Source organism: Papio anubis, chromosome 13 (genome assembly GCF_008728515.1).
Source record: "Papio anubis isolate 15944 chromosome 13, Panubis1.0, whole genome shotgun sequence".
Classification (NCBI taxonomy): domain Eukaryota; kingdom Metazoa; phylum Chordata; class Mammalia; order Primates; family Cercopithecidae; genus Papio; species Papio anubis.
Genome location: NC_044988.1, coordinates 64134149 through 64146962, shown reverse-complemented (window position 1 = coordinate 64146962; position 12814 = coordinate 64134149). Strand labels below are relative to the sequence as shown.

The following is a 12814-nucleotide window of genomic DNA, read 5'->3' as shown; positions in this document are numbered from 1 at the left end:
AAATGACTCTTCTGAAGTCCTCTTCCCAGACGCTAACAGTCAGTACTCTTAGATAATTCTCTTCCCCACTCTGCGGCAGGGCTCCCATCTCTAAACAAAGGATCTAAAAGTGTAGCTCTCAATTATCTCATGGTCAGAACACATCTCTTAATACTCCACTTACAGTATTGTTCGAGTTATCTATGTGCTTTACAGCATCCATCATACTATGTGCTATATACCTGATGAAACCACATGCCTTTTCCTCAAATATATTCTTCAGATTTAGGATATAAATAGGTATGTACTAATATAACCACATATTAGCAATGTAGGTATTACACATTTTGGGGTGATATTTCCTGTCTGAATTTCCCACTAAACTTAAGCCCTTATTTTTGCTTACCACTTTATAGCTCTTCCTATCACAGTGTCTGTCAGTATTAATAACTTAATAAATATTTGCTGAATGGATTACTCACAGGTATGGAACTTGGCTTAATAAGCAATGGACCTAGTGTAATTATTACTAATATTCACCCTAAATGTACAAAATAGAACTTTTTATTCTCTCCTTTCCTTACCTTCAGACCCTCCTCCAAAATGCTTTTCCTCCATCTTCCCTACTTCAGTAAATGGCATCAACTTTTATTAAATTACGACAAAGAAAACCTATGAGTAATCCTTAATTCCTTCTTCCCTCACTTCCCACATCCAATCCATCAGCAATATATTTTAAATATCCCCTCTCCTATCTCCACACCACTCTACTCTTGAGTCAACCCTTAACTCCTGCTTGAACTAGTGCAATGGCCTTCCAGACATCCTGCTTATACTCTTACTCACTATGATAATTTTTTCTCATTCAGCAGCAAGAGTGACCTAAAATAGAAATAAAATCATACCAGTTTTACTTAAAACTCTATTGGTTTCTATCTGTGCACAGAATAAAATCCATAATCCTTATGCGGTTTTTTGCAAGGCTCCGCACCATCTAGCCCTAGCACACTCTGTTGGTCACTATATTCCAACCATATAACCTTCTGTTCCTTATGCCTTAAGGCTTCTGCACTTCCTGGACCTCACCCCTGTCTTTCATAAGAATATCCACCACCTTCTCAGCCTTCAGATCTCAGTTCTAAACTTCACCTTCTCAAAGAGGCAGCTCTTACAAACTCTTTTGAAGTTCTTTTACATAAAGAACTACTCCCACTCCACTCACACAATTCTCTGTTAGCCATTTGGGTTTAGTTCCTTCATAGCATCCTTATCATACCTAGAAATCATTTTGTTATATATTTATCTATTTATGGTCTATCACCTCTCTCCTAGAATGTAAGCTCCTTGGAGCAGCAGCTCTGCACCTGGAACAGTGCCTGACACATAATAAGTACTCATATAGTAGTCTTTGGATAAACAAACCCCATAGTATCTCTTTTGTTCTTTTAAAGACCACATTTATAATATGTAAAAATAAACTCCTTGACCTCTTCCCCCTTTCTTCTGTAAGTGGCACACGGTGAAAAGTATGATTAATGAAAGATTGCTTAAATTTATGGATGCCAGACAGAAACTTTTAGCTGCATACCAGAATAAACTGCCATGTCTGGTCTATCACCAATTCTAGCTCTTTCTACAGTGTGGGCCAAGATACTTCTTTGGTAGGAGAATTTATTTCTTACTACTTTGCTCCAGATAGGCGTTTGCTTTTTCTAACTTAAAATTCATTACATTCTTCTTCTGGATTCTAGGCTTGCTATTACACAATTCCTTAAATGTCAACTTACTGAAACCTGGCCCTTAAGGTTATATCCTTCCCTCTTTTGTACTATTACAAAGCAACTTACACAAAAATAGAGCCATTATCAGGTGCCATGACACACAATGCTGATACTGCAGGATAGGGTCCCTTCTCATCCTCCAAAGAGAAAATCATTTCACTTTCACACTTTCCATCCCCCAGGAGCAGGAATAATCAAGGTAGATAAGATTTGCAAAGCTGTATAGTAGAGAGGGTCAATAACCTGCAAAGCCTTATACCACGGGAGCCAGAAGTACCCAGTCTTGGATGTGGTTAAGGAGAGGGGTAGGAAGACTGAGCAGGAATACAAGCAAAGCCTTCACTGAAATAAAATTTTATATTCTGTTCTTAATTCTGTGTAGGATTGAAAAGCATTTTCTATGCTTTCTACAATTCACAGTGGAAACCTTTGTCCATTATATTACTCAATGTCCTTTATGTAAGGAACCAGGCAATATATGCTTCCTAGAATTTAGTATAAGGAACATGTCTCACTTGTAGATCAAACTTGGAATCTTTTTTTTCTTTTTATCAAACAATGCAAACTATATGTTGTCATGAACTTACTTAGAAGGGCCTTTAGAAATCAACTAACCCACTGTTTTCTGAAGTGTGCTTTAGGTGTTATGAAGAAAAAAAGAATTTTATGAGCAAACAAGTTTCTTTCTGTAACAACTTTATTGAGATACAATTTGTATACCATGAAATTAACCCTTTTAATGTGTACAATTCAGTTGTTTTTAGTATATTCACAGAGTTGTGTAGCTATCACCACTATCTAATTTTAGAACATTTTCATTACTCCCAAAAGAAACTTCATACTCATTAGCAATTACTGCCATTCCCCTGGCAAAAAAGTTTCTTGTTTTGTTTGTTTGTTTGTTTTACCATAGGAATCCTTGGACCCTTTATTGTGAATCTAATGTGTTTTGTGAATTCATAAGACAGGGTACCATGTGCAGTATTTCCCAAACATACTTAATAGCTAACATTTCAGTGCTTACTATGCTAAATGCTGGACATGTATTAACTCGATTAATTCTCATAATAAAATCTGTGAGGTACCATTTATAATAAATGTGGCTATTTGAGCACAAAGAGATTAAAGCTAAGTAATTTGCTCAATGTTCTTAACCACTCCACTGTACTACCTCCTGCAGAACTGGCTGGTTGTGGGAGGAGAATGGACAACTAGTATTTCATAATTTTGTAAGTGTTTCAGTTCAATCTCTTTTAATTTAACAGAGAGAAAAATGGGGCCCAGAAAAGTAATCTGATTTAGCCAAGAATACACAGCATTTTCTCTTTTTTTCTTTGGGATAGTTTACAGCTAAATTTGAAGCCCAGTTATAGTTAACACCCTTGCTGGAACTGACTTTGTTTTTATTTTTTTTGTTTTTTTTGTTTTTTTGAGACAGGGTCTCACTCCCGAGGCTGGAGGGCAGTGGCATATCACAGCAGCCTCAACTTCCCGGGGCTCAAGCAATCCTCCCATCTCAGCCTCGCGGGTAGCTGGAACGACAGGCATAGACCACCACGCCCGGCTAATTTTTGTATTTTTAGTAGAAACGGAACGGGGTTTCACTATGTTAAGCAGGCTGGTCTCGAACTCCTGGGCTCAAGGGATCCGCCCGCCTCCACCTCCCAAAGTGCTGGGATTACAGGCGTGAGCCACCGCGCCCGGCTGACTTTGCTTTTTTTTTTTTTTTTTTTTTTTCTTTTCAGGTGTCTCTCCCTGTAAGCAATGCACTTCACCACTTTTGCATGTACACATCCTAGCCATCTTTTAATGTCTAGTACAGCTAGGGGGAATCACTCCATTTTTCACTCATCCTAGGTGGATGTCCTCTCTCTCCCTCTGTGCACTCATACATGGCCCTTCATTTCCTCCAGGCATTTCTGCCTTGAATTCGAGTTACTTCAAGCTCCTGCTGCACCCCACCTCCTACCCAGAGAGCTTTTGGAGGGAAGGAGACGGGGTACACTCAAAAGGCCAGCAAGTGGAAAGCAATCAATAGGCACCCAACAGTTTCCTATCCATCCTTGGTTTAATTCTTGTAGAGCACGAATTCCTCTCCTCAAGTCTGCCAGCCCCCGGGGGGCAGGGTTTACTGATTTTTAATGTCTCCTGCCCGAGTCCAGTCCTGTCTGAGAGACAGGACACCGACCAGGCGGGCCGTGGGGACGGTCACTGCTCACCGCCAGCAAGGTCGTTCTGAACCAAGTGCGGGTCAAGCAACAAGTAACAATAACTAACTGGGGCCGCGGTAGGGCGGCTGCGTATCCAAAATCCCATCCAAACCTCGCGACGATCCTGGGAAGGGGCGTCGCACCCTTTTCTGACAAGCACCAGAGGCAAGCGAAGGGGTCAGTGCCGAATAGGGGGCCCGTGTCGGTGGGTGACAGACCAAGGCCTCGAACCCTGGTCACAGCTCAGAAGATCTTGGGGCGGAGAGAGTTCCTCACTCGCCCCGCCTCGGCACCCGCCTCTGGAGCGCTGAGACCTCAGGTCCCGGGGTCACCGGACGTAGGCCGGGTCTGGGGGTCGCGCGCACCCCCGCCCCCTGCCCCGCGCCATCTTGGAGCGCTGAGGCGGCCGCTCCCGACAGCTTCGAACCGTTGCTCCGGAGGTTACTCACCCGCACTGCCCGGGGCCAGGCCCCCTGCCACCTCTGCGACCCCCGCCACGGTCAGCAGAAGGAGCAGCGCGCCTCGCAGAGAGACCCGGACGGTCGCCATGTCCGGGCCGGGCGGGTCCAGAGCCGCGGGATGCTCGGACCCAGCTTGGCCGCAGCCGCCGCCGCCGCCGCCGCTCGCGCGAGGCCCCGCCCCCGGCGCCCCGGTCCTTTGGTGATTGGCTGCGACGCGCTCAAGCCCCGCCCCCGTCTCACAATGTTTCCAAAACCTCCTGGGGGCGGGAACGTGCCCCTTACCCGGGCTCTTTGTTATGGCCCAGCTGTGTGTCGGCTTTTACCCGGAGTCCACCAGCCCACGTTCTCCCAGAGTGAAGTCAGAGGATGTCAGAGCTGGGAGAGTCCTTAGAAAGCCTCTGCCAGCTCCTGAGGTTTGGGGCCACTGAGGCTGAGAGAGGAGACTGACCTTACTCAAGACCACACTGCAAGTTCACTTGAGAACGAGGACTTAGTCCAAGGCCGAACCGAAGGGGCTTCTCTCCTTCACATACCCTCAGTAATACTCGCAATATTCTTTCTGCCGAGACGCTGCCTCGCACCCAAAGAAGGCGTGTCACCCGGGATCCTTCGGCCTCCTGCAGACTCGGCCCCCTGACAGGGGTTCACCACTAAAGCTCTTTGGCACATATAGCCTCAATGTGTCTTTGATGTACTTTAAAAATTATGTATTTATTTATTTAGACAAGAGGCGCTCTGTCGCCCAGGCTGGGGTGCAGTGGCGCGATCTCAGCTCACTGCAACCTCCACCTCCCAGGCTCAAGCGATCCTCCCACCTCAGCCTCCTGAATAGCTGGCACCACAGGCGCAGGCCACCAAGCCTGGCTAATTTTAATATTTTTTTGCAGAAAAGGGGTTTTACCATATTTCTCAAGCTGATCTCGAACTCCTCGCCTTAAGCAACCCCCCCGCCTCCTCCTCCCAAAGTACTGGGATTGCAGGCGTGAGCTACTGCGCCTGGCCTTCATGTTACTTTTAAGCACCTATTCCTGCTAGGAAAAGAGGATAGGAGAACGCTTGTATATCTAGATGTGGAGAGCCTTGAATATCCGGCTGAGAAGTATAGACTTTGTCCAAGAGACAAATTGGAAGTGGGTCCCACCCCACCCATCAGCCCAGCAGCTACTGTGAAGAATGTATAAGACGACCCACTGGCTAGCAAAGCTAATTCATTGTCTCTCTCTTTTTTTCTCTGTGTGTTCCTGAATTAAACCCTTTTTCCTCCTTTTTTGAAAAAGCATAACCACAGTTTTAAATTCTCATGAACACACCTGGGGCTAAATTACTTAAAACACTTTAAAAAATTCCTTAATAGTATTAAATATCCAGTCATTATTTATATTTTTCTTATTGTCTCATGATTTCTTTTTATAATTTTTCAAGTTCTAAACAAAATCCATATGTTAAAGTTAGGTTTTATGTCTTTGGGCTCTTACATTTATTCTCTCTTTTGAGTTTACAAAAGGAAAACATGAATATGTTAAAATATCTCTAAAACATCTGCTCTGATGACTCTCTTGCTTCCGCGTATAAGGTAAACTGAGGCACAATAAAATTTTAAAGTTTATTTCAGCACACGGTGATTCATGAATTGAGAAGTTGCAAACCAGAAGTGGTTCTGGGGCTCAGCTCTGTTGAAGAAGCAGATTTTTACAGAGTGAATGGGAAAGTAATAAAAAGAAAATATTTGATTGGTTACAGTTATAAAGTTGCCTTATTTGGTCTATCCCATTAAAAAGCCTCTAGTTATACAAGTTTGTGGACTACTTCTGATTGGTTGAGCTTGTTCTGTTTTTCTTTAATATATGCATTTACAAGATATAGCTCAGATTAACTCAAGTAAGTTTAAGGTCACTTATGAGGACTAAATTGACTATCTGCTCAGGAATTCTGCAGACTTGGTCTTCATTTTAATTTATTTTAACAAGTCCCTTCTGAGAGTAATAGTACCACTATTGACACAGTCACTGGGCCAAAGAGTCATGATGCTATCATTATTAACAGTTGCGGCTGGGCACAGTTGCTCATGCCTGTAATTCTAGCACTTTGGGAGGCCGAGGTGGGAGGATAACTTGAGCCCAGGAGTTTGAGACCAGCCCAGGCAACATTGTCAGACCCCCATCTCAATTAAAAGAAAAAAAAATAAGTAAATAGTTACATTGAGATGTAGAATCGCATGTAGGCTCTAGCAGTTGGGGTAAGTTCTTCAAGTTGTCTAATCCTGATGGCAATCATTTGATGTGTGGCTGCTGGAAAGCATTAAAACTCTTGAGAGGTGCTGGGCACGGTGGCTCACGCCTGTAATCCCAGCACTTTGGAAGGCCAAGGCGGGTGGATCATGAGGTCAGGAGTTCAAGACTAGCCTGGCCAATGTGGTGAAACCCCATCTCTACTAAAAATACAAAAATTAGCCAGGTGTAGTGGCTCACACCTATAATCCCAGCTACTCAGGAGGCTGAGGCAGGAGAATCACTTGAACCTGAGAGGCGGAGGTTGCAGTGAGCCGAGATCGTGCCATTGCACTGCAGCCTGGGTGACAGAGCGAGACTCCATCACAAAAAAAAAAACAAAAAAAAGTAGACTTTATTTTTTAGAGCAGTTTTAAGTTGACAGCAAAACTGAGTGGAAAGTACAGAGGGTAGACAGTCCCTGCCCCCACATATGTATAACCTCCTCCCACTGTCAGCATCCTGCACCAGAATGGTACATTTATTACAACTGATGAGCCCACATTGACACATCATCAACCAAAGTCCATAGTTTACATTAGGATTCACCCTTGGTGTTGTACATTCTGTGGGTTTCGACAAAGGTATAAAAACATGTATCTACTCTTATTCTTTTTTACTTTTTAAGATGTAGCTATCGGAAAACTTAAAATTACATATGTGAGCCCAAAGTGAACCACAAATGTAATTTTGTTTTTCCTGAGACAGGGTGTCCTTCTGTTGCCCAGGATGGAGAGCAGTGGCACAACCACGGGGCACTGCAGCCTCAAACTCCTGGGCTTCAGTGATCCTCCCACCTCAGCTGCCTGAATAGCTGGAACTACACGTGCATGCCATCATGCTCAGCTAATTATTTTATTTTATTTTTTGTAGAGATGTGGTCTTGCTATGTTTGCCAGTCCTGTCAAACTCCTGCACTCAAGCAATCCTCGAACCTGTGCCGCTCAAGCTGTTGGGACTACAGGCATGAGCCACCATGCCCAGCCCAAATATGCAATTTTAGGCACTGTAAGAGTAATTATCTTTCATTCTAAAAAAAGGTTAATGCTTAGAGATGAGTAAGACATTTAAAAAATGTTACTTACCAATGATTTTGTTTTGAGCCAAAAAACCATGGTTCTCAAGGTCTTGCACCTTTTCTCATCTTTTTATATCTCTGACTTCATTTCCTACTTTTCTGCCTTGTCCAGCCATCACCTCCAGCCAATCTTGCTCAGGGCCTTTCCCTAACTGCTCCATGTAACGCCTGCCTCAGGACCCCTGTGCTTGGAGTTCTTCCTGCTTGGAATTAATTTCTCCCAGATAGTTTTATACTCTCCCTTTTCTTTTTTAGGTCTTAACTCAAGTGGCCTTCCTTAATTGCCTTTCTTAAAAATCACAACTCAACCCCACCTCTGAACTTCTTCTCCCCTTTCACACTTTACATTTTGAAAAGCCATGATTACCTTCTAATATATTAATAGGTTCTAATATACAATATTATAAAATATACTACCTACTTTCCCAAAGTGTTGCTCGTTTATTATTTGTTTCCCTACTTCATGAGGGCAGAGATTTTTGTCTGAGACTATGGACTATGCTTATTTCTTTTATACACACACACACACACACACACATACACACACTTTTTTTTTTATGAGATAGGGTCTTGCTGTGTCACCCAGGCTGGAGTGCAATGGCATGATCATGGTTCACTGAAGCCTCAACCTCCCAGGTTTAAGTGATCCTCTTGCCTCAGCCTCTTGAGTAGCTGGGACAACAGGCGTGTGCCACCATGCCCGGCTAATTTTTTTAATTTTTTGTAGAGACAAGGTGTCACTATGTTACCCAGGCTGGTCTCGAACTCCTGGGCTCAAGAGATCTTCCAGCCTCAGCTTTCCAAAGTGCTGGGATTGTAGCTGTGAGCCACCGTTCCTGGCCAACTATCCTCATTTCTTAATTGCTTCCTGCAGCAGAGCCTGAATCTGTTTCAGAAAGAGAAACTTCTTAAATTAAGAATATGGCAGATTTTTAAGTAATTTTAATTAAATAGGAGTATTGTTTTTTAGAACTTGTGCATAGTAAATTTCTAAAGCCAATCTTTAATGGAAATACTTTTTCTAACTTTGCTTAGCCTGAACATATTTGATCATAATGAATTGACCTAGCTTAATAAGGAAGAGGTCCATTTTGAGTTAGTTAACTAAGACTTTAAGGCATCTGATTCCATATATGTACAATAGGAAAATTTCATGAAATATTAATGTATTTTCTGTTCCCAGTAATTCCTTCATTAGAACTAAAACATGAGGGCAAGGCATTCGTATCTTCAGAGATGATCGTTAGAGTAGAAAAATAGTCAAAGAGGACAATTCCTAGCTCTTGGTTTTAAAAAACATACACTTAAAATTTCAGGCAGACAATGGCTTTAAAGAGAAAAAGCCCTTGAAATATCAGAACCTGGTCTATTTTATAGCTGAGAGCTTAAAATATTTGTATGAAGAACAGACATGGAAGAATACTATGATTAGTCAGACATAGTCCCTCCTACCCCCTCAGTCCCCAGCAATTTGATTCCCTCTGATGTGGGAGAAGGAGAGCCACTGGAGGAGAAGAAGGGGTCTCTAGTCTCCTTCTTCTGATGCAGTGGGGTGGGACATAGAACCCCCAGAAAGTCTTAAGACTATGAGATAAGAGGGGATCTGATTCTCCTTACCATGTGGAGCTCAGGAAATGACAGACCTCATAAAATTCCTCTGCATTTAATACGATGTGGGTATAGAGTAGAAATCGCTGCAAATGTGTCCTGTTTCATGCTCCACACAGAAGAGTAGCCAAATGTTTTCTGTGCCCCTCAAGAAATGTAAGGTAGGAGACAGCTGAGAGCCTGAAGCGACCTCAAGATTGGGATGAGGAGGCTGCATCTGTTATTTGAATCGTCTGTATAAATGGATACCAGATGAGAATGCAGATGTCAACAGGCATTGATGATAATGACTGAGGACCAGATGTCCTGTCTTCTTCTCCAGTCCCAGTTGCTGGCTTTGGCTCTATATAGACCTCTCAAAGCTGGGGAGGGGTTTGTGAGAGGCCTTGACTAAACTGAGATCCCACTGAACTTACTGAGATTTAGTTTTAGTCATTCGGCAGGAAGGGGATGTGCAGAGTCAACTAACTGTCCATTGAAGATTTGATCACCCCTTCTAGAAGTGGTTACTTGAAAGCAACTACCAACCAGAGACATTTTCCATTGTCCAATTGCTAGTGTGTCATGTTCACTGTTAATTTAATAACTGGGAGTAAGGCCTTGGAGAACGAAGGGTCCCTGTGCCTTGGAGCAGAATTGGCATATCTAACATCCTCATTGATCCCTACAGTAAGATCTAAGAGGAGGAAGAAAAGCCCTAGGCATCCAACACCCACATGTTATGAAATTCACCATCGAGACCCCAGCTTATGATGCTGGTACAATATCCTGCCAGCTTCCAATAAGCCCTCTAAAGACATGAGCCTGTGAATATAAAATACGCGCCCCCCCCACCCCCTGCCATTCTTTACTCTCTTTGGCTGTTTATTTTAGCAATTTTTGAACTTAAAACTATTATTTGTTATTTTTTTAACTATAGAATCATTTTTTCCCAACAAAATCTTAGAGTTCTGCTGTATAAACCAGAAAAAAGTTGTGTTATATTGCTATACTTATTTTATAAGTTCAAATTTATAGCAATTATTTAGTTCAAAGACAGTGAATGACAGTTCAAAGACAATGAATCAGAATTCAAAGACAATGAGTAAGATTTTGATAAATATAAAAACTTGAATTCTGGAATTATGGATGACTGTTGCAGTCACACAAGTTTCAGTTTCCAATTTATTTATGCATTTTCTTTTTGGTTGCCTGCTATAGAGAAAATCCTGATTCATAGAGATGAGTACCTTGCAAATGGTCAGTTTTTGAAATAACCTACCTTGCAATCCCACACAACTCTTTATTTAAATTAAGATGGTATCTTGAAAATGAAGCGCTGATAAATTTCTGTTTAAATATTGGTTCATGAAAACTTATGTCCACATAAAAACTTGCACACAGATGTTTATAGCAGCTTTAGTCCTAATTGCCAAAATTTAGAAGCCACCAAGATGTCCTTCAGCAGGTGAATGGAGGAAAAAAAGACAACAACTTTGGTGCATGCAGACTGTGGGATATTATTCAGTGCTAAAAAGCTATTAAGTCATGAAAAGACATGAAGGAACTTTAAATGCATATTACTATGTGAAAGAAGCCAGTCTGAAAAGCCTCCATACTTTATGATTCCAACTATATGACATTCTGGAAAAAGTAAAACAGTGAAGATGGTAAAATGATTAGTGGTTGCCAGGGGTTGGGGGAAGGGAAGGATGAAAGGCAGAACACAGAGGATTTTTAGGGCAGTGAAACTAATCTGCATGATACTGTAATGGTAGATATATGTCATTATACACTTGTCAAAACCCATAGAATGTATAACACCAAACCCATAGAATGTATAACACCGAGAGTAAACCCTAATGCAAATGAGGGATTTGGGGTGATGATGTGTTGATATAGGTTAACCAATGGAAACAAATGTACTACTCTGTTGCAGAAGGTTGATAGTGGGGGAGGTTGTGCATATGTGAGGACAGAGGATATGTGGGAACTCCCTGTACTTTCCACTCAGTGTGAACCCGAGTGTTCTAAAAAAGTTTATTAATTTAAAAAATGCTAGATGTTAAAAATCTGAAAAACCTGATTCACTAATAAGATACGATAGCTGCTCGAATTCCTTATCACACATTTAAAAGAATCAAAGATGTAGCAACCAAAACTCACTTTTAATCTTGATGCTATTTATAAGGTAGTAGAGACCAAAATGTGTGGTTAATCCTGATACTATTTATAATGCGTATTATTTTTGTGTGACGTGTTCACTTGCTATTGTGCAATTGGCCATGATGCCATAAAAAGAACATGCACCAAGCAGATGATTCATAGCCTTGCCCAACACTTAATTGAGAACAGCACATATTTGTACTTCTTTGCATAATTTTACGTGAGCTCTGTGCATAGGCTTGGATTAAAGAAAGATCATTTCACGTCTGAATCTGTTCTGGTAATAAACAGAAAAAAGAGAAAAGATAAGTGCAGAGCCACACTTTTTTCGAATCAAGGACTTTTAAAGAAGATTGCACAGAGATGGCAGGAAAATAATTATTCCAAGTTCTAATCAAAAGTGACTCAATTCAACAGAACAAATGTTAATGTGGTAGTAGCCTCTAGTATCTCAAAAATTGAAAAATAGAACACATTTGTGTATGTCCATTGTCTTGCATATTAAATGTTATTTAGAATATCTGTATTTTTAAAGAAACTCAAATTAACTACTTGTGGGATGTGACAAACCTCCACTGGGGAAAAGTTAGATTTTTGTTTAATCAGGTTGTATTATTCCAGAGTTTTGTATAATGTATGTTTGAACGTATCTATTTTAATTCTGATACCCTTTTTCTCTCCCAGAATAATGAATCACACTCTGTTCCACAGCTGGTTTAAATATGTCATTGTGTTCTTTTTTAGCTTTTTGTAATCATAACAGCATTTGTTGTTTAATCCAGCTGAAGTTTATGGAAGTGTATAGTGTGATGTACGGATCAAAGGCAACCTTCATGCAATTGAATGTTGTTGCTGTTCCACTATTTATTAAAACATGATTCCTTCTTTAAGCTATTAATTTTGGTCTGATGTATATGTATTAAATTCTTACAGTTTGGATTCATTTTCTGGTATCATGAATATGAATGATTTTGCAAAACAAAAATCCAATGGTGTATAGTTCAATAATTGTTACCTCGTACATAACTTCAAATCTGGTAGGAAGAATCTGACATTGTGATCTTCAGAAGGTCCTTGTATTGTTCCATTATTCTTCACTAGCGATTTATGGTGTTCAGTAGAGTCTTTTGGATCATTTAAAACACCAAATAACTGTGCTTATAAGGCCAGATTTCCTATAAGCCCTACTTCAAACATAGTGGAATTTGAATCTTTGGGGACAGAGCCCAGCAATATGTATATTAAAGACATTCGTTTTTGTTTTTATGTTTTTGTTTTTTTTTTG

General features: G+C 41.1%; 1 protein-coding gene across 6 annotated transcripts in view; it reads right to left on the bottom strand.

Annotated features, from left to right (window-relative positions):
* The window catches only part of RECK (reversion inducing cysteine rich protein with kazal motifs), an 89008-nt gene extending 84400 nt beyond the window's left edge, over positions 1 to 4608 (bottom strand). Inside the window, exon 1 of one of the 6 annotated variants that reach the window (XM_009188511.4) lies at positions 4420 to 4608. In XM_009188511.4, the coding sequence (XP_009186775.2) occupies positions 4420 to 4519 (100 nt within the window). In that variant the 5' untranslated portion in view covers positions 4520 to 4608. The remainder of the gene's footprint in view (positions 1 to 4419) is intronic. The other 5 variants (XM_021927381.2, XM_021927382.2, XM_017949740.3 and 2 more) reach the window with 5 other exon arrangements.
* Between the last annotated feature and the right edge of the window lie 8206 nt (positions 4609 to 12814).